Here is a 26,406-nt window from a genome sequence, read left to right on the forward strand (position 1 = left end):
CCTTGGGCCCACGAGTTAATTTTTAAACAGAGGACACAATTAGACGGGTTGTGTAATTTTGGTTTCTCACCTAGGTACCCAGTGGTTAGTGTGGGCCACACAGCACCCTGTGACATTTGAGGCTGACTGCACTAGGATGTGGTTGAATTGTAAGTTTCACGTGTGATCTGTGGACACAGCTCGGTGAACAGCATCCGCTAGGGCAGGCCCCATGTTCAGTCCTCGGCAGAAAAAAAAAAAAAGTCACAGCGCTCCAAATGCACGCTCAGCTGCAGGGCGCTGGGCCCTCGGGTGAACCTGCCAGGGCAGCAAACATACCAAGCACTGTCTTTTACATACTCACCAGTTTTCCATGGTCTGAGCTGTTGATAATCATAAAATTCGTTACATTTCCATTTTGATGTGGATTGTCTTTCACAGAGTTTTCAGTTTTTCGCGCATTTTGAGACAGTAATTAGGAGCACTAACCTAAGGCCTTCGCATTTTTTCTGGAAATATAAGGCAGGTCATGCAGGGAGCCCATGTCTTACTGACGGTTTTGCTTCAGCACCTTCCCAGCACTGCTGTTTCCCAGCTGGAGGGAGGCGGTCATGGTGCAGTTTGTGTAAGTAGCATCCTGGAGCTGGGCTGATGGCTTAGTCTGAACGGCCCTCACCTTATGGCTGTAGCTTCACTAGACTTATTTTGGTCAGTACACTACCAGATAAGAGCTTTTGAGAAAGGGCTCCCTCTACCCCAGGCTAGCCTGGAACTGGCTATTAGCTGAGGATGGCCTGAATTCTGGTTCCCCCTGCCTCCACCTCTCACGTGGTTTGACTACGTGTGCGCAGTGCTGTGCCTGGCAATGCATTTTTATATTGAGGTTTACCCGTGACTCTTATTCTCAGCATATAGCTGAGAATTTCCTCCAAAAATGCAATTAAACCTTCCTTAAAGGAACGTTTAATCCACTTACACGAACTATAACTTACTGACACAGTAGGATGCCCTTTTCTTTTTGTTGTTCTTGAGACAGGGTCTGACTGGGTAGCCCTGGCTGGTCTGGAATTGACTTATAGACCAGTCCTTGAATGCACTGAGATCCTCCTGCCTCCACCTCCCAGGTGCTGAGCTTAAAGGTGCTTAGCCACGACCATACTTGGTCACACAGTTTATCTTATTTTGATATTCTATTGTTTCTTCCCCCCTTATCCTTAATATCTGAGCAGTTTTTAATTTTTCATTATTGTGGGGCATGTGTGATTGTTGTGTGGCATACAGGTAAACACGGACACGTGCGTGCCGCTCTGAGGTCAGAGGACAACCTTCGGGTGGTCCTCTCCACCCACCACTGGCCCGACGAGCACCTTTCTCCGCTGAGCCATCTCACCGGCCTTCTCCTATCTTCTGCGGTCTGTTTTGTGTTCTCTTACTCTTATTTATCCTTGTCTGGGAACTACTTTATGTTTACTTCCTAGGAGTTTAGAAAGTTTTAGCATACGTGTTAATACACTAGTGTCTACAGTTCATTCATTTATCTTGATAAGACTTTCAATGTATCAATTTCAATTTCCTCCCCATGCAGCTACTTTTACGGGCTTTTGCTTGTTTGTCTTGGGGGTAGGGATTTGTTTGTTGTGCTATGCGGCTGGTCTAGGACTAGCTCTGTGAAAGGGGCTGGTCTCCACCCTGTATGGACACACCTGGCTCTGGGTCTGCTTAGCTTTCCTCTGACCTTACATTTAGATAAATGCTGTGTGTTTGCTGATTCATTTCAAACCTCCCATATTGGATCATTTCCTTCTTTGGGGGAAAACTCGGATTTTGTTTTTCTCTTCTCTATAAATTCCCCTTATTTCCTCTCATTCTTGAAAGGCAGTTTTATTGAGTACGGAATTCTAGCATTTTTTTCCCCCTCAAAATATCTTTTTTAATTTGTTTGTTTTGCTTGAAACAGACTCTTGCTCTCACTCTGGGCTGGTCTTTTGGAACTCATTATGTATCCTAGGCTGACCTTGAACTCTTGGCAATCCTCCTGACTCAGCCCTTCAGTGCTAAAGCCACTACACTCCACCTCTCACAGCACTCCAAAGATGCACTCCACTGTTTCTGGTGTATGTAGTGAAAATGGCAAGTTAGCTCCGGGTTTCCTTGGCCTCAGTTCGGAGGTGACCCGTATTTTCAGATCTGTGGCTCCACCTGTGTAGAGATGACTTGAATATTGGGCACATGCTGGCAAAGGCTTGAGTCTTTTCCTAACTTGACCTTGGGGAGTGTTATGGCAAAAATCCTCTGCTAGGTCTAGGAAGAATTCTTGGGAGCCAGAAAAATCTGGGGCATAGATGCTGATGCAAATGCTAAATTGGGGGGGGGTGTGTCTGCTCAGTGTTCAACAAAACAGAGGTGTAGTTTGTCCATCCGTGCTCCTTAGCCCCTTCTGAGGCAAGACCAGCAGAGCCCCTCCTTGTAGACACTAGACCTGGGTGGGATGATGAGGAACGTGGAGTGGCAAGAACACAGGCCCTCAGATTTGGCGCATGAAGGCAGAAGCCATGAGGGCGGTGAGGGTGGCAGGCACAGGCTGGGATCGTGTCCTGCAGAGCTGCTGAAGTAGGGAACCCTGAGCTCTGCTCCTGTTTCCTCACTGTAAAGAGCCTCTACCATTTGGCTGCTCCCAGTTGTAGCTAACTAAACACTGAAGTTCACAGATCAAGTAGGCCGGCTTACTCTCATTTAGCAAAGTATTTTATTCAAAAGCTTCTCAGCACCATCGAGTTATCAGAAAGAATGAGCATCACTTCTTCTCCCACCCAGCCCTCAACACAGAGACAGAAGCTAAACTGACAATGGGGCACCCCAGTGATTACAGCTGAGCCCCTTTTCTCTAAGCCCCTGTTTAACCCCACAGCTGTGCCCCACAGTTCAGAACAGGAAGGAATCATGTCAGACCCGATCAACCTTCCCTTCTCAAGCTACTAGAATCCACATGAAGCAACCCTGCAAAACTTGAATTCAGTGACTCCCATGTAGGAAGGACAGTGACCTGTGAGGCAGCATGCAGCACTGAGTTCAAGTCCTAGCTAACCCACCCCAAACTACTCTAGACACAAGGAGCACAGGGTCTGTCTGTTCTCAACACACCTCAGTTGCTCATCTGACTCTGTCTTACTACAAATACAAAGACGTGACAATTACATTACATCCAATTAAAACGATAAGAGATCCTGAGCTGTTAGACATGAGGAGAGCAGACAGTGTGACCCAATCTTTACCCCCCCCCCTTTCCTTTATGAATATTTTGTTTCAGCATAAAGCATCTTTCCCAAAGAGGTTCCTGGAGGAGACTGGAAACGCAAGAGTCTGACTGTGTCGTGTGGGAACAGCCCCCATGTAACTTTGGTTCAGTCCCCGATCTGTCCTGGGCAGCTACATCTGCTCCCATGGGAGGAGGAGAGAGCCAGAGGCAGCAGTGCTCACTCGGCCAAGGCCCCCATGGGGTCCCACGCCGGCAGCACGATGGGCTCCTGCTCCAGCACAGCCAGCACCTCTTCTGGGACATGCTTCTTGTCCACCACCACCTCATACACAAACTCGGAGAACCACTCATCCGTCATGCACAGGTAACCTGGAGGAGAGAAGACACACTTGTGAGGTCAGGGGGCAGGCAGAGAGCAGAGAGCCTCCTGTTGCTGCAAACATGCCTTTATAAAAAATGAGTTTCCCAGCCTTAACCTCTATTCTCATTTGAGTTCCAGTGTGACTAGCGATTTGTAAAGCAAACAGGATAGGCCTGGCTGTTTTCACCAACTACACAATGGGGGCTTAGAGTAACTGATGTTGCCGGCTTCAGACATGCAGGTCCCACACTGCCCCACACTCAGCTGCCTCATGATGGTGCGTGCTGGTTTGCACACACCAGGTTGGTGGAAGTGTCTTGTTCATTCACCCGGGAAGGGTTGATCGCTAGGGCGGTATGGCAAGCACGGCAGCTCCATTCTCACGTCACCCACACTCCCAGCATCACTGGTACTCTCCCTTCTCATACTCTGATAGCAACCAGCTCAGCTGCTGGAGGCATGTAGGTGGGACCTGTCACCATGGCCGCAGCCAGCCACTCTTCTGCAGGTAGCACCGAGTCATCACACGCCCCTGCTCTTTTGAACACTGAGGCAGCACATGGCTACATAGGGAATCCAGAGGCCAGCCTGGCCTACATGAGACCCTGACTCAAAAACAACAAAGCAAAGCAAACAATGCACAGAGACACAAAGACAAATGCACACACACGTGCACCCTTCCTAAAACCAAAAAAACAAAGCAAAAAAAAAAAAAAAAAAAAAAAACCAAAACCAAAACAAAACAAAACAAAACAAAAACAAAACAAAAACTTCTCCAGTAGCAGTTTCCAAATTTCTTTGGCCTCAAGACCCGTTTATATACTCTTAAAATAGTTAAAGAAAGCTGGAGAGATGGCTCGGTGGTTTAGCACTCTTGCAGAGAACCTACATCCCATTCCCAGCAACCACATGGTGACACAAACATCCATAACTCCGGTTCCAAGGAATTCAGTGCCTTCTTCTGACCCCCAAAGGCACCACGTACCCAGTTAGTATATCCATGCCTGTAGGAAAAACCCTCATACACACAAAATTAAATTAATAAATCTGAAAAATAATTAAAGGCCCTAAGTTTGCCGTGTGGGTTCCATTAAGTTTTAAACGGTTCTGTGGGCTAAGGGGAAAAATGGCGCTGTGGATAAAGCACGTGCTGTACTTCAGGATTTGACTTTAGATCTCCAGCACCCACATGAAAAGCTGAGCATGATGGCAAGCTTCCAACTCTGTGGCCCGGGGTTAGGGAGAGAGGTGAACCCCTTTCTGGCCAGCCACAGTGAGCTCCTGGTTCAGTGGGAAACGCTGCCTCAAAAAATAAAGGTGGAGACAGCAGAGGAGACCCAGCTCCATCACGTGTGCACACCAGCAAGCCCACCCTCATGAGAAAATGCTCTACCGAGCTCAGTGGTGGGCGCCTGCCTACTGTGCAGTGGGTTCCAGCATCACACAGGCACGTGCACACACAGGTGCTCTGAAGAATGCTGAACCAAGGCTTGCCAAGGGATGCACGCCTGGAGAGTACCCTCTTGACTCAGGGCTGCTGCTTCCAGCGACAGATAGGGAGAAAGCGCAGAACAGCACCTGGCCTGTGCTGCTTCTCACCTGCCCTGACCACCCCGTGGGCCTCTCACTCTGCTCTGTCAGTTACTCAGGCTCTTTCCATAGCAGTGCTATGAAGTTCTGTTCCTGCCACACTGTAAGAATGCAGTCCTGAGAACCCAGCATTTGTCTTGTCAAAATGAGATGCACTGGTTAACGTCTGAATTCTAGCACTTAAGAGGCTGAGGCAGGAGGATTTCTGCAAGTTTGAGACCAGCCTAGGCTACAAAGTAAGACCATCTCAAAAGCTCCCCACACCATCTGAGACATTAGCCATCTCTCCTCACCACAGTGCAGGCTGAGCATGTCCTAGAGCAGCTCTGTGCAGAGGCAGGTAAAGGATGGAGGCCGACTCTGTAATAAAGTTCTGTGTCCTCCTAACAATGCTATCGCCTCACAATCAAATGAGTCTTCAGAGATAGCCCAGAGAAAATGGACAGAAAGTACATCTGCACTATCTTGTTCCAAAAGCAGATCACATTAAGTCCTCACAAATTAAATCTCCTATCAATTGCAGCCCACCCTTTCCATGTCCCTGGCGAGAGGACCCGCCTTGATTAGCCCTCTCTGCAGGATATGAGTTCTTCGGGGCCCACAACACCCTCACCGTGTGAAAGCTGCCAAGTAATTGCACCCTGGGCAGATAACGGCCGTGGCAGCTCCAACTGTTGACACTGCATGTCTCGGAGTTTTACAGAGAAGATTAGGATCAGTGAGGCTGAAGCCAGGAGTGCTGAAAGGGGCTGAAGCCCAAGGGTGTCGCAGGGCGTGCACAGCAGGCTGTGGGTGCGGCCCTGAACTGAAGGCCCAGCTCCCAGCCCAGGGAACCCAGCAAACTGGGAACCCGAAGTTAACATTCAGGAAGACTTCAGAAAACAACTTCCTTTAAGCATTTGTGTCTTATTTATATTCTGTGAGCAGGCAAAATCAAACAAAGAAACAATGCCTACACAGCCAGCAATGCTTCTGAGCCTGTAGGGACAGCAGAACCCGCTGTTCAGGGCCGGCGGGGTCTGGGATGAAGCTGCACCCTGACTGTGGACACTCACTCAGAGCCCAGATGGAAGAGCCCAGATGGCGTTTATGCATAAAGGCGCTTACCTGAGTTGTCTGACACTCTGCCGGGGTCTGAGATTTAAACCTTGCAGACTATTAAGACAACAAAATACTACCATTTGTTTCTAAACATGCATATTTTTAATGATATGTATGTGGGGGCATGTACACACATGTGTAGACGCATGGAGCCAGGAGAGGAAGCTGGATCCCCTCCTCCTGGGGTCACAGGTGGTTGGGAACTGTCTGCAGTGGGTGTGAGAACTGAACCTGTGTCCTCTGGAAAAGAAACATGTGCTCTTAACTGCTAAACCAGCTCTCCACCCCAATTTTACCCTTTATGAGTTCAAGTATTTTCTAGTTTTTTGTCATATTTGTTCTAAGACATACTTAACCCCACTGACAATTTGCAGTTAGTTATTATCTTGCTTTATTAAAAACAAAACAAAACAAAAAGACAAGCATGGTAAAAACGCAGCCATTAAGCTAGGTGTGGTGGTACACACCTGTAATCCCAGCAGAGGGGGTCAGAGGGGAGGAGCACACGAGGCTGGCTGGCTCGAGCTATGTAATGAGACTCCATATATGTAAATGAGGAGCAGTGACACAAGTTACCTGCTCTGCTCTGGGGAGTGTGTCCAGCTCCACTGACCTAAGGAAGCTAACTTGTTACCCATGGCCCTAACTCAGGGTGCAGCAAAGCTCCCAGAAAGGAAGCTAAACCCTGCCTGTCTCATGTGCCAAACTGCCCACACCAGAGTGAGAGACAACTTACAGCCACTGGGCCGACACTGCGAAGAACACGCGGCAAGCCAGTGACGCTTATCTCTGTGACTGGTGCATTCCACACGGGCTCCACACTCAGTGCACGCGCTGTGCACACACTCCAACAGCAACAGTGACAAAGGTTGCCACAGCATCAGGCAGTCCCATGCTCTCTCCCAGAATGCTCTCTCTGAAATGCTCTACTGCTCTTGGCCACTTAAAAAGTGAATTCAAGTTCATTATGAGAAAGTATTTTTAGGACGTTGGTAAAAAGAAGAAGAAGAGAAGGAAGAGGTGATTTAAGAACTACCTCCACCCACAGGAGGAACAAGCGTCTCACTGGACATTGCTGCTTTGCTAAGTCTCTACGTGCAGGCTACATCATAAGGGAGGACACCATCCGAGGTTACAAAGCCCCACACAGGGCTTTTGCAGTCTCCCCCATTCCGTGATGTTCTGTCTCCGTCTTCTAAGTGTCAAGTCTGCATGGATCATCCACCCCTACCGCTGAAGTCGGAGCCATTCTTCACGCGTAGGAACAATACTACTAACACTAAAAATACTTCGGAAACTAAATTTCTACCTGCAGTCTCAATCCCTGTGTGTCTTTACTAGAGCTCATATATACAACTGCCAACTTTCTGTTGGGTCCAACTGTGCCAGTTTTCAGTTTCCTTGCATCTGATGGCTCTCAAGATGGCTTGGTGGGTGAAGGCACCTTCTGCCAAGCTCAATGACCTGAGTGTGGCGGCTGGAACTCACGTGGTAGGAGAACCGGCTCCTTCAAGTGGCCTCTGACTTCCACATGCATCCTGTGCACGTGCATATTCAAAGCTTTTAAAGCTCTTAAGAAAAAGAAAGGCAATAAATTATGAGCCCCAGTCTTCCCCTTACCCCTCTGTGTGCACTTGTGTGCAGGGTTGTATACGCATGTGGAGGCCAGAGGTTGACATCAAATGTCTTCTTCAATTGCGCTTCAACTTCTGTGTTGAGGCTGGGTCTGTCACGTGACTTCAGCGCTCACCAATCTGGTCATTCTACAGGCAGCTTGCTCTGGGGGAACCCCGTTCTCTGCCTGCCAGGTCCTAGCTATGATCCCAACTTCAATCAACATGCTCGTGTGGCAAACTCCTGACCCACTGGGCCACCTCCCCAGCATTCTCTGCTCAGCTTTAGTTGGAGTGTTTGTCTTTCTCACGGTAATCAGTTATAACACGTTACACACTTATTCTGACTGCAAACTTTTTTCCTATCATGCATTTTCCATTCTAATTTAGTTTACATTTTTTATAGCCTATTAAAATCCCTTTATTTTTAGGAAGTTGTAGTTATCAATATTTCAGTTTTTAATTCTGATTCTATGCTTAAGGGTTTTATAGTATGATGAAAAATAAATAAAAGGGGGAAATTTGGGATAAGGAGTTAAGAAAATACAAGGGACAGTCTTAATTAAAAACCAAAAACCAAAAAAAAATCTTACCAGTTCATGAAGACTTTGATACAGTCTAATTCCCCACTGAACATAGATAATTTAAATATACAGTCAAGAGCAGACAATCTGTCAGTCTCTTCTGTTAGATACCCAAGGCCAAAAGCCTTAAATTAATACAGTGTGCTACAAATGTAACAGAACCCTATGGAACAGAATTTGGCAATAAGCATACTAGTTGCACATGCATTTGCCCTCTTCACTGAACCAACCCGTTTCTAGGACTTCACCTACAGCTAAATACACAACAGGTATTTACGTGTACTCTGAGCTAAAACCTACTCAGTTCTTACAGTGGGGTCAGGCACTGTTGTGGGTGGAATAACCCACTGCAATACTGTCTAAAGTAGGAAGATACTGTCAATCCACCAAAGCTCCATTAGCTAGAGAACTGGTTAAATTAACCACAAACATCCAGATGATCAGACAGTGACGTGGAAACGGCTCCAGTGCTGCTGAGAAGGATACAGGGATGCAAAGCGCAGTGTTTGGTATGCAGAAAAGAAGGCCAGAGTCACACTCATAAATGCACGTTCTAAGCTAAAAGGAGACAGCAGAAACTAAAAGAATGGTAATGCAAGAGTAGAAGGAGAGGTGACAGACAGGAGCCAGGCTCATGGATGTGCCTTTTGATATCTTGAATTTAGAACAATGTAATTTTATTAGCTATTAACATACAGCCAGGCACAGTGGGGCACATCTTTAATTCCAGTCCTCAGGAGGATCTGTGAGTTCACAGCCAGCCTAATCCATACAGTGAGTTATAGGAGACAGGGCTACATAGTAAGACCCCACCTCAACAACAGAGATGCCATGTGTTCTAAGCAGCTTTAGGGGATTGGATATGGGTTAATGTTTTAAAAAAAGAAAGGCAGAGAGAGGTGACCAAATAACCACTTGTAGCTATGACTGTCACTTGGACAGTGACCTAAGAAGCTGCTTCTCCCTCCAGACTAGACACAGATGTCTGGCTGGGCCGAGGACATATTCATGGTCATGAACCTTTTGCTGATGACAGATGAGATATTCGTAGAGCCGGATATTACTGGTGGCCTCTCTCAGACACAAAGGCTAGAGACGGTAAGATGGCCTTGCTAAAAGGCACAGAAACGGGGCATGTGAAACAGCAAATACAGTAGGAAGAAGGGCTGTTCGGGTGTCTTTAAAAGCATTTAGATTACATTTATTTGAGGGTGTAAATACGCCATGGTGTAGGAGTCAGAGGGTGACTTGTGGGAGATGGTTCTCCCTCCACCATGTGAGTCCCAGGAACCAATCTCACAGTGTAAGGTTTGGCAGCTGGTCCTTTAGAGCCCAGTGAGCCATTTCACTGGCCCCACTTACACTCTTTAAAACCGTAACAAAGCTCAATAAGCAAAAGTAGACCATCCCAAGGAAGTACCCTCCCTAAGTGGCCCGGATGCCAGCTGCTCACCTCAGAGCTCTAGTCTCCTCTCCCTGGACCACAGGTGAAAGTGTGTAAGCCTGAGACTAGACATAACTGGGCCAGGCCAGAGACCTTCTAGGGTCCGCTCCTGGATGGCAGGCCACATTACTGCTTGACCACACACCTCTGACCTGTCTAAAGCATACTCCAAATGCCAAGAGCTGCCTTTTGAGCCATGATCACCCTAGCTAGCCTCTCCACAGCCTGGGAAAAAGCCTTAATCTTTTTTAAGTTGTCTCCTCCTGGAGAACTTCTAAGGAGGGCTACAGTTTAGTTCACTCTCCCTATTTACCATCCTGTCACCATGTAGTTATTCCTGTCACACACGCGAGTGAGCACGCGCGTGCGCACGCGCGTGCGCGCACACACACGCACGCTTACAACCTCAACCTCTCACCCTCAATAGCCTGTCCCCACTGCAGGGGCCCAGAAGACACTAAGTCCTGGACCACTGGTCTGGCACAGGACATAGCACTGACACCGCAGTCTCTTGCGGTTCCAGAAGCCGCCTGTGAATGTGAACCTAAGGCTTCTTCCTGTGCTGTCTGCTCAGCTGTTACGCTGCTATGGCCCCCACAATCTCCCAAACACCAACACCCCTGGCTGCTGAGGTAGTCTTCCCACCCTCGCCTTCCCACATCTCCCCACTGAGGGGCCACCCCAGTCCTCCCTCTCTCCAGTCACCTGCCTTCCTGGAGAAATCACCTCCTTTGCTTCTCTCGGTCTATTTACCCTGTATCTTACAGTCTGTGGAGCACACCATGAACGCCACTTCTGTCACATCACAGCCCTCTTCAAATCCTGGTCCCACGTCCCAGGAGATTAAGTATAAATCCCTCTGAGGGTTGGGGACATTCATTCCATCATGGCCTGTGCACGGGTCTCTGCATCCCACTGATAAATGTGAGCTGATGCTATTGCTAATGGCTTTTCCTCAGCCCCAGGTTTACCCATCTTCACTGCCTTTTCTCACGAAACTAAGCTTACACTGCGGGGCACCTATCCAGTGACTGTGCCGCAGCAGCCACACTGAGATCTGCACTCTCAGAGCTCTGAAGCTAGAGCCATGGCAAGTTAGTCTTTTCTGAAGGAGGAAGTGAGTGAGTCCATGTTCCTGCTCCCATCAGCCTAACGCATTAACTACGGCAGCCAAGGCTGTGGTGCACTTCCTCTGCGCTTTACACTACAGCCAGGTCAACCTCATTTGAGTTTCTAGCTCTCCAAAGCAAATCTTAAACACACCAGGGAATACCAGTTGTCCTCAGTAAGTCATGTATCACTAAGGAATCTGTGAGACCTGAATCCCAACTCTGCTCCAATCCATGCAGCCGGTACACATCAGTAATCGTCATCTGCTCCACACAGGTGCGACCACACACTCACATCCTACCATGATGCCATGCGGTGATGTGTAGGGACACAACTAACAAACCAAACATTACAAGGCAAGGCACTCTCTAAAGGTCTATCTTGGGTACCTCTGACAGAAATATGGAGGACTCAATGACTCTGTACTGAGTAACTGTCTGTATAGAGTCTGGACAAAGCTTTATAATCACTTCACTGGACGGCTGTAGAGAAACTGTAGCACACCTTAAGACAGAACTAGCTGTGCTGCTGAGAGAGCAGAGGGAAAGCACAGCCTCCTTTCTCTTACAGATCCCTTCGAGGACCTGTGACTGAGAATGGACAGTCATGGTTTCAGCACAGTACACCTGGTTCCCAACATAAACTCATAGGAACGTGCAGAGTTTTGTGATAAACTTTGAATATACTGCTTTCAAAACCATGTGCTGTCTGGCTAGTGAGACACTTATTAGTCATGATGCTGAACAGAATATAAATTGGCAAGTAAGTTTCCTTCTGATTAATACCAACATGATGAAGTTTCTCTAACCAAAAACACCTCAAGTTCCTTTCTAGGAGGAAGCCGGGACACTTTAGTAAAATGAAATCAAGAATAGGAGGATTTATTTAGATCATAAAAACTGTGTGTTAAAGATTTCAAAAGGGGGGCTGGAGAGATGGCTCAGAGGTTAAGAGCACTGGCTGTTCCTCCAGAGGTCCTGAGTTCAATTCCCAGCAACTACATGGTGGCTCACAACCATCTATGAGATCTGGCGCCCTCTTCTGGTGTGCAGGTGCACATGTAGCCAGAACATTGTATACATAGTAAATAAATAAATCTTTAAAAAAATTTCAAAAGCTCATGTATCTGAAGATGCAAAGCAATCTGAATGTACAAAACTCATCTTGGCTCAAAATGAAAAGAAGGAGACAATTTTAAAAGATAAAGATTGTCATCCAATGAAAAGAATTTGCAGAGTTGGAAATACTATCTCCTCTTAAGAATTACATTACTCTTATTTTTTCATGTAATCTTTGTACTCGGAGGCTAAGACAGGAGGATCACTGAGAGTTCAAGGATAGCCTGGGCTACAATGCAGGATGTTGTTCTCAATACAACACACACACACACACACACACACACACACACACACACACACAGTGTTGGAAAGCAGACTGAACAAGCACTGAGAACTACATTCTATGAGACCTTGTCTCAAAACAACAAAGAACTATGATATGACAATCCACACTCAAGATCCTGCTTGGCAGCAGGCGATTTCAGGACTGATAAGCCAATCACAAACAAAAAGGTCTGCACTAAGACTGGTCATGGGAGACACCATCCAACAACCTGAGATCACACACACTAAATCCGCACGCTTACTTCTGATACATTTAAAATTGCCTGTGGACAAAAGTTCAAGCTTTAAAAAGAAGGACGAGTGAAAGAACCTGGGGACGTGGGCCGGCTGTGTCCAGTCCGCCACCCACCAGACTAGCTGGCAGAGTTATGCTCACTACTGGCCACCTCCCTAAGGTGCCTCACCCTGTTCAGACCCCAGCCTGGGTGATGCTCCAGGAGCCTCCTCTTCCAGCACCACTGTGTTTCCAGATCTTTATAAAGTTAAGTTTTATGAACCTTCAGCCACTGTTCCTGAAAGATCACCAAAGACCATTGTCTTCCTTACTCTTCTAGTTGCTGTTGTAAGATAACATGACCCGTGTAATTTACAGAGAGCTTATTCGGGGCTTACAGTTTCAGGGAGCACAGCAGCAGGCAGGCAAGGTGCTGAGGAAAGCTGTAGCCTAGAGCTCCATGTTGAGACAACACCCACAAGGCAGAGAGAGCTAACGGGAATGGCGTGACCTTTTTTAAAACCCAAAACCCATCCCCACTGACACACCCACACCGAGGCTACACCTCCTAATCCTTCCCAAACAGTTCCACCGACTGGAGACCAGTCAAACATATGGGCCTATGGAAACATTCTCATTCAACATGCCATAATCATGAATTGTCTTGTGACTTCCTGAGAGGGTCAGACGCTTCCAAAACAGAAATGCAGAGAAAGCACTGTTTGGTAGGAAATACAGCTCTGTTGTCAGGCTGGGTCCTGATTTTGGCTCCATCACAGATCACTAAGCATCTGTGGGTCACTCTGGCTTAAAGACTATGTTCTCTCAGATGAATTTCTGACTAAGGATGAGAGGAACCAAGGGTGATTTCCTCTAAGCCTTTTTTTGGTGGGGGTAGGGGGAAGGCGTGGGGGAGTGGCTGACATCAGGTCTCATACAGCCAAGGATAACTTTGAACTCCTAATCCCTTGCTTCCACCTCCCAAGAACTAGGGCTACAAGTACAGGTCACAACTACCACTGTTTCCTTGAACTTAAACTTCTAAACAGCTTATAAAATGTTTTACCAGATCACCTTTTGAAACTAAGGATAAGGTGGCAAATCCCACTCTTTCCTCATCTCTCCATGAGATCCATTTCTGATAAGATCCATAAACAAGGAGCAAATGAGGCCAGTATCTCATGCGGGGGTGGGGTGGGGTGGGGGGTGGGGGCAGCTGTGTGGCTGCTACTCAACCCGCATCCAGCACAGCAGCAGACTGAGCACTCACACTCACCAGCACCAAGGAAGGGGCCAACTGGTGTAGTGAGGAAGAACAAAATCTTCCTTTGGTGTCTCTTGCTCAGAAGGGGCCTCTGCCCATTCTGTGGAACAGGTCATCTAATCTACCCAGTGGTGTCGGGCAGGAAATGCCAGGAACATGACTGGTGGAGACGACTGAAGCCAGGCAGGCAGAGCAAGGGCAGCTTGCCTAGGTATCTTTACTCTGTTTACCTCTAGCTTGTATTATCAAAGCTGCTTTTCAGAAACACAGATCTTAACAGACAGAAATCCCAAAGAGAATAGTAACAAACTGTTAACAATGTTATCTACAGAAACAAGACCCCAGGGTCCTGCTTTCCACAAGCCGGGCCTCCACCAGCCAGCCAATGGCCACAGACGACAGAGGGGAGGACCTTGTTCTTCACATTCTCAGCAGAATAACACACTAGGTGCTCTGCAAAGGCCAAGTGTGGCAATAAAATGAGATCATGTTTTCCTTCCTTCCTGTTAAGTCAGAAAGGACATTACCAAGAAACACAGAGTAATTTATTTTGGCATTGAATAAACTATTCCTTGCCCACTCTCATCAACCTCTATCTTTTTGACTCTACAACCTCAGGCATTTTATTTATTTAAGAGCAACAACCAAAAAAGTATTCAGCCTTTGCTAACAGGGCAGATTTTAAGAGTAATGATTCCAGAGAGTGTGAGCACGAAGACCCCGGTTCTATCAGCGTAACAGAGGCTGCAGGACCAAGAGGTAAAAGCAGCACTTAGCAGGACAAAAGCGTCCCGACAAAGGGGAGACCAGTACAGTGGCCAGAATCCTCTCTGGAGCACTTTAGTTTCAGAGTAGTAGATGTACCACAGGAAACACAGAACACTCTCCTAGCTTTGTAAGTGTTCATCCTGCCTTATATATAAAACCCAGTGACACCACAGAATGAAAATGTCAAAAAAGCAAGCTGAAGCTTTAATCCTTTTCCTGGATATATAATAACTCCATTTGTAAAAATGAGACAGGAGGCAGGAAGGTTCATCTAAGAAAGAGAAATGGCTTGAGCCCAGTGTTTTAGGTTTGCTACGCATAATCCCACCCTTTTATACAAGCACCCCTTTAACAAATTAAACCGGCAAAGCATGAACACAGTCCCACTGCTACAGGTGATGCAGGTGAATTTTCTGCATTTGGGGAAACTGCAGGTCAGCACACTGGGAACAATGGTGAGTCTTGCTCTGGGAAAACCTTTGTGACTCTCCCCTGCCAGGCAACTATAAATGTTCAGTTCTTAGCCATCACTAATTTACAGATTTAACTGAGCCACCTTCACTTTTTTTTGCTAGCTTTGTTAAGGCTTAAAGCCTCTAACTCCCAGAAGCCAATTGTGTTTGTATTAAAATGAAATTTGTCTAATAAGAAAACATAATTTTAAAGCATTACATTGTAATTTATCACAATGAAGTTAAAGATTACAGAGTCACAGAAGAGGGACATGTGATCACCAAACACCAACAGAAGTGCGTTACCAGAGTTTATATTTGTTTATATAGACACGGAGCTGCTGAGCCTCACAGCAGGCCCCAGGGACGCTTAGCCCAAATGTTCCAGTGATCGTTTTCATGAGGAGGAGGAGACTTGGAAGGACAGTTGAACAGTATCCAGATGCTGGCCATCACATGCAGGGCTGTGCTGCCCAGTTACACACTCAAGTCCTGTCACGCTCAAAGCAGGTTCACTGGTACTCACGCTCAGCCTGAGTACCAACATGTGGCATCGAGTCACTTCCGTCCTCCTTTAGCTTCCTGCCTGGGACACAGAGTTCTGTAGAACACTGTTGGAAAATCACTATTCTAACAGACAGGGCTCTGGCAAGGGCCTGAGATCTCACCCTCCCTCCACCTCTGTCCTTCTAAGCCACCTGATTCCTGTTGGATGTGATGTGTGTCTCACATCTCTGGTTTTCACACCTACTCCTTTTATTCTTGTAAATAGTCTGGTAAGCTGTTTAGCTACTGTTTCCCGAACTAGAATCCACTGACCAAAAATAAAGACAGGTGCTGAGAAAGCTGGCCACAAAATACCATTAGCACACACATGTATTTGGTCCTGTCACACACGTGACTGTAGCTACTGCTTTGGTTTTACCCTGTTGGGACCCGACCGACATAAGGCCTTATGCATACTGTGCTATCCCTAGCCCACTTCGGGAGATTTTGTTGTGACAACTCACTAAGTTGCCCAGGGTGACTCTGAGCAGTCAGCCCTTCTGCTGAGCTCAGTCCCTCAGCTGAGGTAACAGGGTTGTGCCACTAGGTCTGGCTGCTGCCCTCTTCTTCTCCCTCCTTCACCTTCCCAGATGCTGTCCACACTGAGCATTGGCTTCACAGCCCTGTGCCTGCTAAGCGCGCACTCCACCACTGAGTTATAGCCCCAGGCCCCACTTTCAGCATGAAGCTCTAACGTTAAAGCATAAAAAACTTGTTTCAAACGCTTTTGTACATAAAGAAAACAATCTCAAGGGTTCTAAAGACATACAGCAATTAACCAGCAGTCAGAGATCTTGTCTTTTATTTATCCATATTTAAACTTTGCTACAACTTATATATGTCTGTGTTATTTTATTTAGCTTTGCCACTGTAACTTATTCTGATTTCTACCAGGATTTGGATTTGCAGTATAAAAAAAAATGTTTTAAATGGTAACGTTCGGCTTTGTAACTTAAAAGAGAATCCTAAGAGATCCCTACAAAAAGTTTTTTTTTGTCAATTGCATTCTCCCTCTTGGAAGGCTTCTTTCTAATGTGCTGGTGCGGTGACAGAACCGTACGAAATGGCACATAGCAAGTACACTGCGATGCACTTACCACCTTCCATTCAGCACAGAGCTGTTACAGGCCTGTCGAGTCAGTATGGTTTGGAACAAGTAACACATGTGTGTGTCAGGTAAGCTGAGTTTAGGCACACGTAGGGCACAGGAACCCTGGGCAAACCACAGCCTGCTCTTCTCCTGTCAAACAGCTGAGCCATAGGGACTGAGTGCCCACAATCCCCCTACATCAGAACAGCTTTCTACCCAGGGGCAGAGCAGAGGGGACCCCGGTACGCTGAGTTAGTAGCTGAACCTTACCTTTGTGGCCGTGGTCTTCACCCCATGAATTCTCTACTCTCCATTTCACAAACACACCGTCCTGATCATCCTGCCAGAAAGTAGACAACAACGCACAGTCTGAAACGAGCCTCCCAGGTATGTGTCACATCATTTTTACTCCTCTCATGATGCTCAGAAGACTGAGCAGGGCCATACTGTCAGCAAGGAGACACTCCAATATTGGTAGAATTTTAATCTCTTGGGGGTAAAAATACAATAAAACAACAAATACTACTTCTTTTTCTGTTTCAAAGACCTGTATTTTATTTATGTGTTATGTACATACACGTGGGTGCCCCCGGAGGCCAGTGGATGTCGGACCCTCTGGAGCTGGAGTTACAAGCAGCTGGTTAGTTTCTGAGCCCTTGGACCGTGGGTGCCAGGACACGAAACCTGGTGCCGTAAAGAGCAATGAGCTCTCTTAACCACTGAGCCGTTCCCCTCTCCCTGCTATCTCCTCCTTTATTTTCTATTCTATGCAGAAAAGAATAAGCACACAGGGCTGGTTGGAGGCTTAGTGGTAAACTGCTTGACACCCAAGTTTCACAATCTCAGTTGGATCCCTGGAGCCAAGCAAAAGCAGATGGAGAGAGGCACAAATCTGTCCCCAGGGACTCCTGCTTTCACTCAGATTCTTTGAAAAGGCACCCCAATGCATGATTCTAAGACCTGGTCAAGGTTTTGAAAAATCAAAACAAAACTATTTTCATCATGATACCCAGTTTTCTATTTAGGGAAACTAATAAGTAATGACATCTTCCAAATGTGTGCTTTTACTGAATTTAATATAAGAGATTGAATGGCAAAGCAGAAATGAAAAGCAATTTCATAAACAAAGCCCAGTCAGGTCAGCTATTCTCCCTCTTCTGTCTTCATTAATAAAATAAGTTCAGTGTTCAGATTCTTAAAGAGACAGTGACAGTCACCATGATAACCCTCATTCACAGTCTTTATTTCTCTATGTTTACCCAGGGCATTTGCTGGTGTCAGGACAGTTCACATCTCTGGAGCATGAGAAGGCATTGGCCCTGTGTCATCTTCATGACCTCACCTGTCAGCCTCCACTTGCTGTCCACGTGGGGCTCAGTTTCCGCTGGCTATGCCCACCTCAACACTCTACTCTTTGCAAGTTTCTCAGATCTCAGATTTAGCCAACAAACAAACCCACGGGCATCAAACACCTGTACTAACACCAAGCTACCCATGCTGAGCCCGGCTCATTAAACGTCTGCTTTGGCTCTCTACCCACTGCAATCCCGCTCCACTGCCTCTGAAATGTCACCATGAGAATCAAATCTGTTCACTTGTTAGCAGAAGTCTGAAAATGTCTGCTGTTCTCTTTATTTTGCCAGTGGATTCTTGTCTGACCTCTAGATCATGTACTAATGCGGAGTGATACACAGTCTTGCTTCACTGAGATTCCATGACATCATCAACATGGAAGGACATTATAGGAAGATATCTACTAGTATGCATTTACCTCAGTACTATCATTAAAATAGAGTTCAAACTAGTTTTAGTGGTCAAAAACTCTTAGTGGTAGGAAAGAAAATATTTATTTCTTTTTGATAGGGTCTCACATTCTAGTCAGACCGGCCTTGAACTCATGGTAATCCTCCTGTTTCTGTCTCGTGAATCTTAGAATTACAGGCATGAGCTACAATGCTTGGCAAATGCTTTCCTTTTTTGAAAGAATTATGTGTATTTCTTCATATATCTTCGAAATGCCTTGCTCAATCTACAAAGGCAACAGTAATTGTATTGCACACATTTGTCTGTATCTTGGTGTGGGGATCGCTCTAGCTATAGAGCTAAAAAAAGAAATGATGAAGAAAACAGCTCCCTGGCTTTAAGGCCTCACCTCTGTATCTATTTAAGGAAAGGTACATCAGGGTCAGGAACGAGCACAGGTTGCCTAGCTAGGTCAGTGTGCTTTGTGCACGACACTGCACCATCTCAGATGCTAAAGTCCAAACTCTATAACTTGTATAATTGTCATTAAACCTGTAAGAGTAGGTTTGGTTTTGGAATCTTCCATGTGAGGCAGACTCTTTAGTGGCTCTGCCACTCAGTGGTCCTCTCTTGGCCTCCCCGGGGCTGGATCTGCAGGAAGGCATCACTACAATCAGCTAGGATCTAGACGTGACTGAGAGAGCACAAGGCTGTGAAACACAGTGAGGTGAGAGGACCATCTTTAAATGAAGTCGCTGGAAGGGATGGGAGGAAGGGGTACAAGGAACACTCTCTCCCACTCTCAGTTTTGTCTAGAGAGCACACAGAACAATTCAGACAAATACGTCAGAAAAACCAGCACTTCTAGGATAGCTAAAGTCTAGCATAACAATATGCCAAATACTTCTAAATGCTTTAATGATCATCACTTTAGTGGGCAGCATAACAAAAACAAGCATGAAACATTTCCTAAAATGATTTGGGGAAGGTAGTTAGCTGTGAGTGCCTTTCTGATGATGGTGCCTGGAGAGAGAAGACGTCTGCTTGTGAGGGTAAAGAACTCTCTCTCGTTCATGTCTTCTCTTTCCTGTGCTCCCTGACCGTTCTTCAGCCTAGCAGGGAAGCTTGTCTGTAAAATGATCCAAGAAACGGCAGTGCCATCATTCAGAGAGAGCTCAAAGCATTCGCTCCCCAACGTGTATAACTTCAGTGATGAGCTGTTGGAAGGTCCCTCTGTTTGAGGCTGCAGTCCTCCCAGTCCAGATAGCATTCTGAGCTTGGTGTTACGGTACAGGACACCCTCTCCCCAGCAGGGTCTCCTGCTCTCCGCCTGACTTCACCTGGAGAGTGTCTTTAGACACAGATGCCCCTAACCACATTTGACACAGCTCCCTGCTAGCCTTCCGCTCCCTGTGCCTATACCATAATTAGGTACTGTGGTCCTGAGTGTGCTGTTTAATGCAAATCAAGCATCCTTGAATTGAGTAGTTCCAACCAAGTCTGTACACCTCTTCCTGGAGCGCCCCCCCCCCACTCTGCAAGGTGTATACAGCCTTTGTTCTCTGGAATTAAAGCTGAACTAGCTCCCCACAGTGGTTTCCGGAGTGTCTAACCCCTATACGCGCTCGCCAGCCTTCCAAGCTCTGTGCCTTGTCTTCTGCCCCTTATCTTCGTGGGCTGGTGGGAAACAGGACCCCCCCGCCCCCAGGCAGAAGGAGAACCAAAACGGGCAAGGAGGCCTTAAATTATTGTATATGACAGTACCTTGTGAATCTGAATGACCAGTGCGAAGAAGCTGAGTCTAAGCAAAGCCATCGAGATATGGACACTCTAATAGCCTATTTCAATTTCTTAGAAGACACCCTTTCCTAGGATCTTTCACTGACCTTCCAAATTAGAGAAAAGAAGTTACCTCTTTGTTCCTTGCTGACCCTAATTCTCATCCTCACAGTGTATTATTGTTTTTGTGACGCAGGAAAAACATCTTCTGTGGAAGCTAGTAACCAACAGAGATCGAATGGAGTGACTGCGGCTCCGCCAGACCGACAGCTGCAGGACAGTGTGCAGCCACCGTGCGGCAATGGACCCATCCGTGGCGTGCTGGGGAGCCTACCTTTTCTGAGACAGCAGTGAAGGTCATGGCGTGGGTCATGAGTGACTCACCAAAAACCAACCTCTCAGCTTTATTCATGTTCTTCAAGGAGACACCAAACACTAACTCGTGGTCATAGCTGTAAAGAGAATGACACAGTAAACTCAAGAGTATAGCCAGACTGATGATGTGAGGACACAGAGGTAGCGGAGGCCAGCAGCCCCACATGAGTGGCTCTGCACAGCACAGCACACACGGGACTGGTCTCAGTGAGCGCTCCTGCTCCTTAGCACCACTACAGGCTGCAGGATAACATGAGAGCACCGAATACAAACTCGCAAACGTAAATGTGGACAAGCTTAATTTGTAGTTCTTCTGGAAAGAAAGCTTCCTTTTTCTTTCTTTGTGTTTTGTTTGTTTGTTTGTTTGTGACAGGGTCTCTCTACACAGCTCTGACTGTCCTGGATGTACTATGTAGCCCAGGCTGCCCTCTCATTTAGAGATCTACCTGCCTCTGCCTCCTGGATGCTGCGATTAGCCTGCTTTCTAGATCCCAGCAACATCTTATAGGATCCTGGATAAAAGGACCCATGCACCACCCCAGTTCCTTTGTCTCTCTCCATCTCTCTGTTCTCCCTCTCTCCCCACGTTTTCTCTCTCTCTCTGTCACGGATGACCCCCTTTCTCTCTCATTGCCTTCTTACTCTATCTCTTCCCAGGTTCCTTCCCCCTTTCCCACAATAAACCTCCATCATATCAGATCTGTTACATGTCATGCAATCCCTCGGGGGTCACCATTGTACCCCGCCACCCCATTATACAACACTGGAAAAAAAAAACTTTCTTTTAAAAAATGAAAAAGCTAGACCTGATAGGCTAGGGTCAGAGGGAAGGGGAGGAGGACCTCCCCTATCAGTGGACTTGGGGAGGGGCATGGGAGAAGATGAGGGAGGGAGGGTAAGATTGGGAGGGGATGAGGAAGAGGGCTACAATGGGGATACAAAGTGAATAAACTGTAATTTATAAAAATAAATTTTAATAAAGTAAAAAAAATGAAAAAGCTTTGAAGTAACTTCTTATAAAAATGATCTCTTTCAAGTTGTTAGGCCCTCCCAGTCAGAATGATGCAAACCACTAACTGGGGCTTTAATCTCTCTCTACTGGCGGGGTCTGATATAGCCTAGTCTGACCTTGAACTCACTATACAGCCACTGACTTGAACACTTGATTCTTCTGCCTCCAAATGCTAGGAGTATAGGCCTGTGCCACTACACTTTTCTCTGAATGTGAAATTTAATATACAAATATATAATATATACATTTAACATATAAATGCTGAAACAGTAGAGACTAATTTCAAATATAAAACCAAGAAGTGTCACCATTAAAAGTTTCTTTCTTTTTGTTAAATATCAAGACATCACACAACTTTCTACTAGTAACAATTACTTATGGGTAATTCTAAAATGATGTATTTTATCTTACTGTCTTTGTAAAGACTGCATGCCTGTGTCTGTGTGAGTATATGCCACATGTCTGCAGATGCCCGTGGAGGTCAGAAGAGAACAGGAGATGCCCTGGAGCTGGAGTTGCCAGTGGCTGGAGCCGCCTGACACTGGCTGGGAACTGAACTCAGGTCCTCTGCAGGAGCAGCAAGTGCTCCTAACCATGCTTAGTCATCTCTCCTTAAAAGGAGATTTTTTAAAAAAATAAAGGAATCTTGTCTGATTCAGCTTGGAAATGATCCTTCAATGTCATCAAAGATGAGGGAGAATGATTTAAATTGAATATAAATTAGTCCAACTTGTGCTAAAGAGGAAATATACAAGGCATCACAGTAAGAGAAGCATTTAGAGAAAGATGAATAGGAAGAGCTCTGGAGAGCCTCGTTACACGAGTGTGCCGGGCAGCTCTCCAGGCGATCCACTGCATGTTCACAGTGTTTCTCCCACACAGGGCGGGGTCTCAGGAACACCAGTAATTTCTGCACTAGTGTGATCCTGGTTTCCTGGATTATAGCAGTTACTCATGTGTGGTCTCTGCCAGGAGCCACAAACTTCCCAGCTGCAGGGAAAGACCCACCCTTCGGCCAACCTCAATGTCTGGGTGAACCTCAGCAGAGGCTGTGGACACGAGTGCACTCCAACAGCAACAACCCACAAAGACCCTTCCATTTTGAGCTCCGTGCACTCACACATTCATGTCACTGAGGCCCAGCTTGCCATTGAAGTGTTTTCCAACATCACAGCCAAACCACACAGCCTAGAAATAGAAGAAACAACATAAACCAAAGTAGTGAAAAGAAAAGCAGCAGCTATTTTAACCCCCACGTGGGAAACAGAAACGAAGGCAGTACTAACCTCTCCATCTTTGATGGAGGCTGCAACCATCTTTTTCAAGAAGTCAATGGGCTGGTTGTTATACAGCGTTTTCCTGCCTCCAACCATATTGCTCAAGTAGTCTACTGTGTACAACTTATTGTACTTGTGCTGGGGCCGTGGGTCATTCACAAAACAAATCTTTTGAGATCAAGAACATGTGTATTAGAGCACAAGACGGAGAATGTCAAGTAAGACACAACCTAACCTTCCTTGTTAGGTTGCTATGGTTACAACAAGCTCATCACCTCTAACTACAATAAACACTACAGCCACAAGGTAAAAGTAACAAATAAGCAAACACTGGCAAAACACATGTGAAGAAGGGCACTGCATATTCTAATTAGCACAAAGAACACACCTGAGAGTTTGCTCTACCTGTCTTCCCTACTGGTAAAAACTACCCCCAAATTAATTCTGTCACACTGCACAGAACGATAAGGCACCCCTCATGGGACATTGCAACAGGCCCTTTCTCAAGGTGTACAAGAGGCTCAATACATAGCCTCTTGGAAGAGGGTGAAAAGCCCAGCAAAGATGGAGGCCCTGGTCATCCTGCTAGGTAAACATAGAAGAATGAAGGAACAGTACACAGTGGGCGCCTCCTTTAACAAGAAAGTTCTCAGGCAATGAGGGTGTCCTCAGCCTATGCGCAACATCCAATATACACCATTTTCATTGTACCTGAGATTAGTCTGGACCCTAAATTACAGGAAAGAAAGAAGGTTGAGGATTTGGGAATAAGCTCACTCTTGGCCTAGTGTCCAAAATTCTTTGGGAAAAAACAAACAAACGCTGGGGAAAGGTGACCCGGTGTACCTACTTTTGTCAGGTGCAAACGTCAGCGAACATGCACCTTGACCAGGGAAACGTACACCCTCTGCGCACACAACCTTGGAGCGTCAGTGGCCAGCCACTGGCAGTAGCAGCCTCTCACCTTATCCTCCATGTTGAAGAGCGGCTTCACATGTTCCTTGTAAAACTGCAGTGGTGTAACGGGGCCGATCTTGTGGTAGTTCTTATCTTTGTCTCGATACTCCCAGGTGAAGGTCTCCGGAGGGTTACCCAAACAGATGCACACCACCCGGAATATCTGAAAGGGAGCGGATGAGTGAGACTTTCGTTCTCCACAGCCTGAAAAGCGGGAAGAAATCAACAGCTATGTTTCTAAACTAAAAATTGCAAAAGAAATCTACTAATGCAACCAAGATTTGAGTGTTGGCACAAGTCACCATCTAAGCGCTCTCCAGGTAACCTACTCCTCCCCCTTTTTTCCAGAAGATAGTGTGACTCAAAGAAACGAAGTTAATCTATTTAAAATCACAGAGCTGGTGACTGTACGATTAGGATCTGAACTGAGATCACATGCTATATTATATTAAAGTACTGCTTCTTGGGGCTGGAGAGGTGGCTCTGAGGTTAAAAGCACTGTCTGCTCTTCCAGAGGTCCAGGGTTCAATTCCCAGCACCCACATGACAGCTCACAACTGTCTATAACTCCAGTTCTAGGGGCTCTGACATCCTCACAGACATACACATGCAGTCAAAACACGAATGCACATAAAATTTTTTAAAAAGTATTGCTTCTTAGTTACAGGCTTAAAGAGGGACCATGTACTGAAGGCCTACTGTGTTGTACTGTAATCTACATACTGTAGCTCTCCATCCTTTCAACAAAGATGGCAGCTGTTACTGTCACTTTAGAGACAAAGACCAAAGCTCAGCAGTAAGTAGCATGCTTGAAGTCCCAGGGCTAGTAAGTGGCAGATCAGAACTGAATTCTAACTTGTTTCCAAAATACTATAAATTTACCTGGTGGCTTTCTGGATTTTATATAACTGTTCTCCTATAACATGCTACATGCTTTTTAAGAATAAGAACCAGTAACTTGTCCTCTGACCTCCACACCTGTGTCATACAATGCTTGTGCCCACATATGCATGTGTACAGGCAAAAGTACACACACACACACTGTTAAGGAAAAAAAGGAGGAAGAGGGGTAGAGGACCGTATCATGGCCACTTTATGCTCCCAGGCACTTTAGCCACGCTGAGCTTATGGCCTGGACACACCAGCACACCTGGCTCACTCTCCACGTGACCTCAGGGAAGTAATATTAGAAGCACCACGTTCTTCCCTGTTAAAGATTCAATAAAGCTTGCCCATCACCTCCCCTAACAAATCTAACCTATTGACCTCATTTCCTTTTCTTACTTTTTGTTCCTATGTTCAGGAAATATGGTGTGCACCACTCCTAATTGTATAGTTCAATTCACTGTTTTAACATACACGGAAGTATGTTAAAACATCCAGAAAAGAATGCATTAAAAAGGGTTTCCTGGCTCTTTTCTAGTAAATAAGTCACCTAATTTCCCAAGGTAGGTATCATTTGACTCCTACTCCATACTCTTAGACTTCATACAAATGGAATCAAAAGCACTATTTGTCTGGCTTCCTTCTGTGACTCCTGTGACTCTCACTATGTCCTGTGCATATAAGCATTTGTTCTTTAGCATCGTGATTCTACTACCATCATAGGAGGCTCACTCGTAACAGAGGATACGCTTGCCTTTCATCTTGCCTGTCTTCTGAGAGAGAAGCATCTCTCAGTAGTCCTCACTGTGTGCATTATGAGCTGGCATGGCTCAAGCATCAACCCCTGTCTTCTCACACTACGCTCTCAAGCTAGTTTCTGCACAGCAGAGGCCAGCAGCTTACAAGCAACTGTAATGAGTTACCCTAACCATGGACTAGGAGCTTTGCTTGAGATTCACATGGACCACACATAATCTTGGACTTGCTCAATGCAAAGGCTACAGAAGGCAACTTTAGGATTCTGTTGCCATGGGGACACTGCCACTGAGAACTATGGCAGAGACTATGACGTGTATGTTTTAACTATTAACTGCTGACACACATGTATGTTTATGTATCAGTGAAACTGTTCTGGTCAACTCTCAAGTTATCTAAAGGCAGTAAATCCACCAAGCTCTGGCAAAACAAAACAGAAGAAAGATTAAGACAACGATGTGAATTCCTGATTATTTCTAAACATATTTTAAAGATAAGAACATTTTCCTCTCTAAGTTTCACTGTATTGTGCCTTAACAGTATATTCTGTCCTCCTACCTGAATATCTGAAGTAAAAAGTATTAAGTAACTACCTCCTCCCCAAACCCGCACCGAGGCAACACACATACACCAGAAAAAATCTGGCATGGGCAAGATGCTCAGCAGGTAAGGACACTGGCTGTACAGGCCTGAGGATCTGGGTTCTATTTTTAGGACCCATGTAAAGACGGAAGGACTCAACTGCGCCAACGCATACTCTAGCCTCCATTCGTGCATTATGCCACACGCACACCCACAAGTACATCACACAAACACACACACACTAATGCTAATGCTAATAAAGCCT

The 26,406-nt window shown here is 46.1% G+C and overlaps 1 protein-coding gene across 2 annotated transcripts in view; it reads right to left on the reverse strand.

Moving 5' to 3' along the window:
- Positions 1-2,702: 2,702 nt before the first annotated feature.
- Positions 2,703-26,406, reverse strand: part of Blmh (bleomycin hydrolase) — a 39,300-nt gene continuing 15,596 nt past the window's right edge. For both annotated transcript variants that reach the window (XM_021654875.2, XM_060387269.1), the window contains 6 exons: positions 23,926-24,081; positions 22,971-23,129; positions 22,805-22,872; positions 20,632-20,749; positions 17,046-17,115; positions 2,703-3,604 (listed from right to left, as the gene is read on the reverse strand). In XM_021654875.2, coding sequence (XP_021510550.1) covers positions 3,453-3,604; positions 17,046-17,115; positions 20,632-20,749; positions 22,805-22,872; positions 22,971-23,129; positions 23,926-24,081 — 723 coding nt within the window. In that variant the 3' untranslated portion in view covers positions 2,703-3,452. The remainder of the gene's footprint in view (positions 3,605-17,045; positions 17,116-20,631; positions 20,750-22,804; positions 22,873-22,970; positions 23,130-23,925; positions 24,082-26,406) is intronic.

Source organism: Meriones unguiculatus, chromosome 7 (assembly GCF_030254825.1).
Source record: "Meriones unguiculatus strain TT.TT164.6M chromosome 7, Bangor_MerUng_6.1, whole genome shotgun sequence".
NCBI lineage: Eukaryota > Metazoa > Chordata > Mammalia > Rodentia > Muridae > Meriones > Meriones unguiculatus.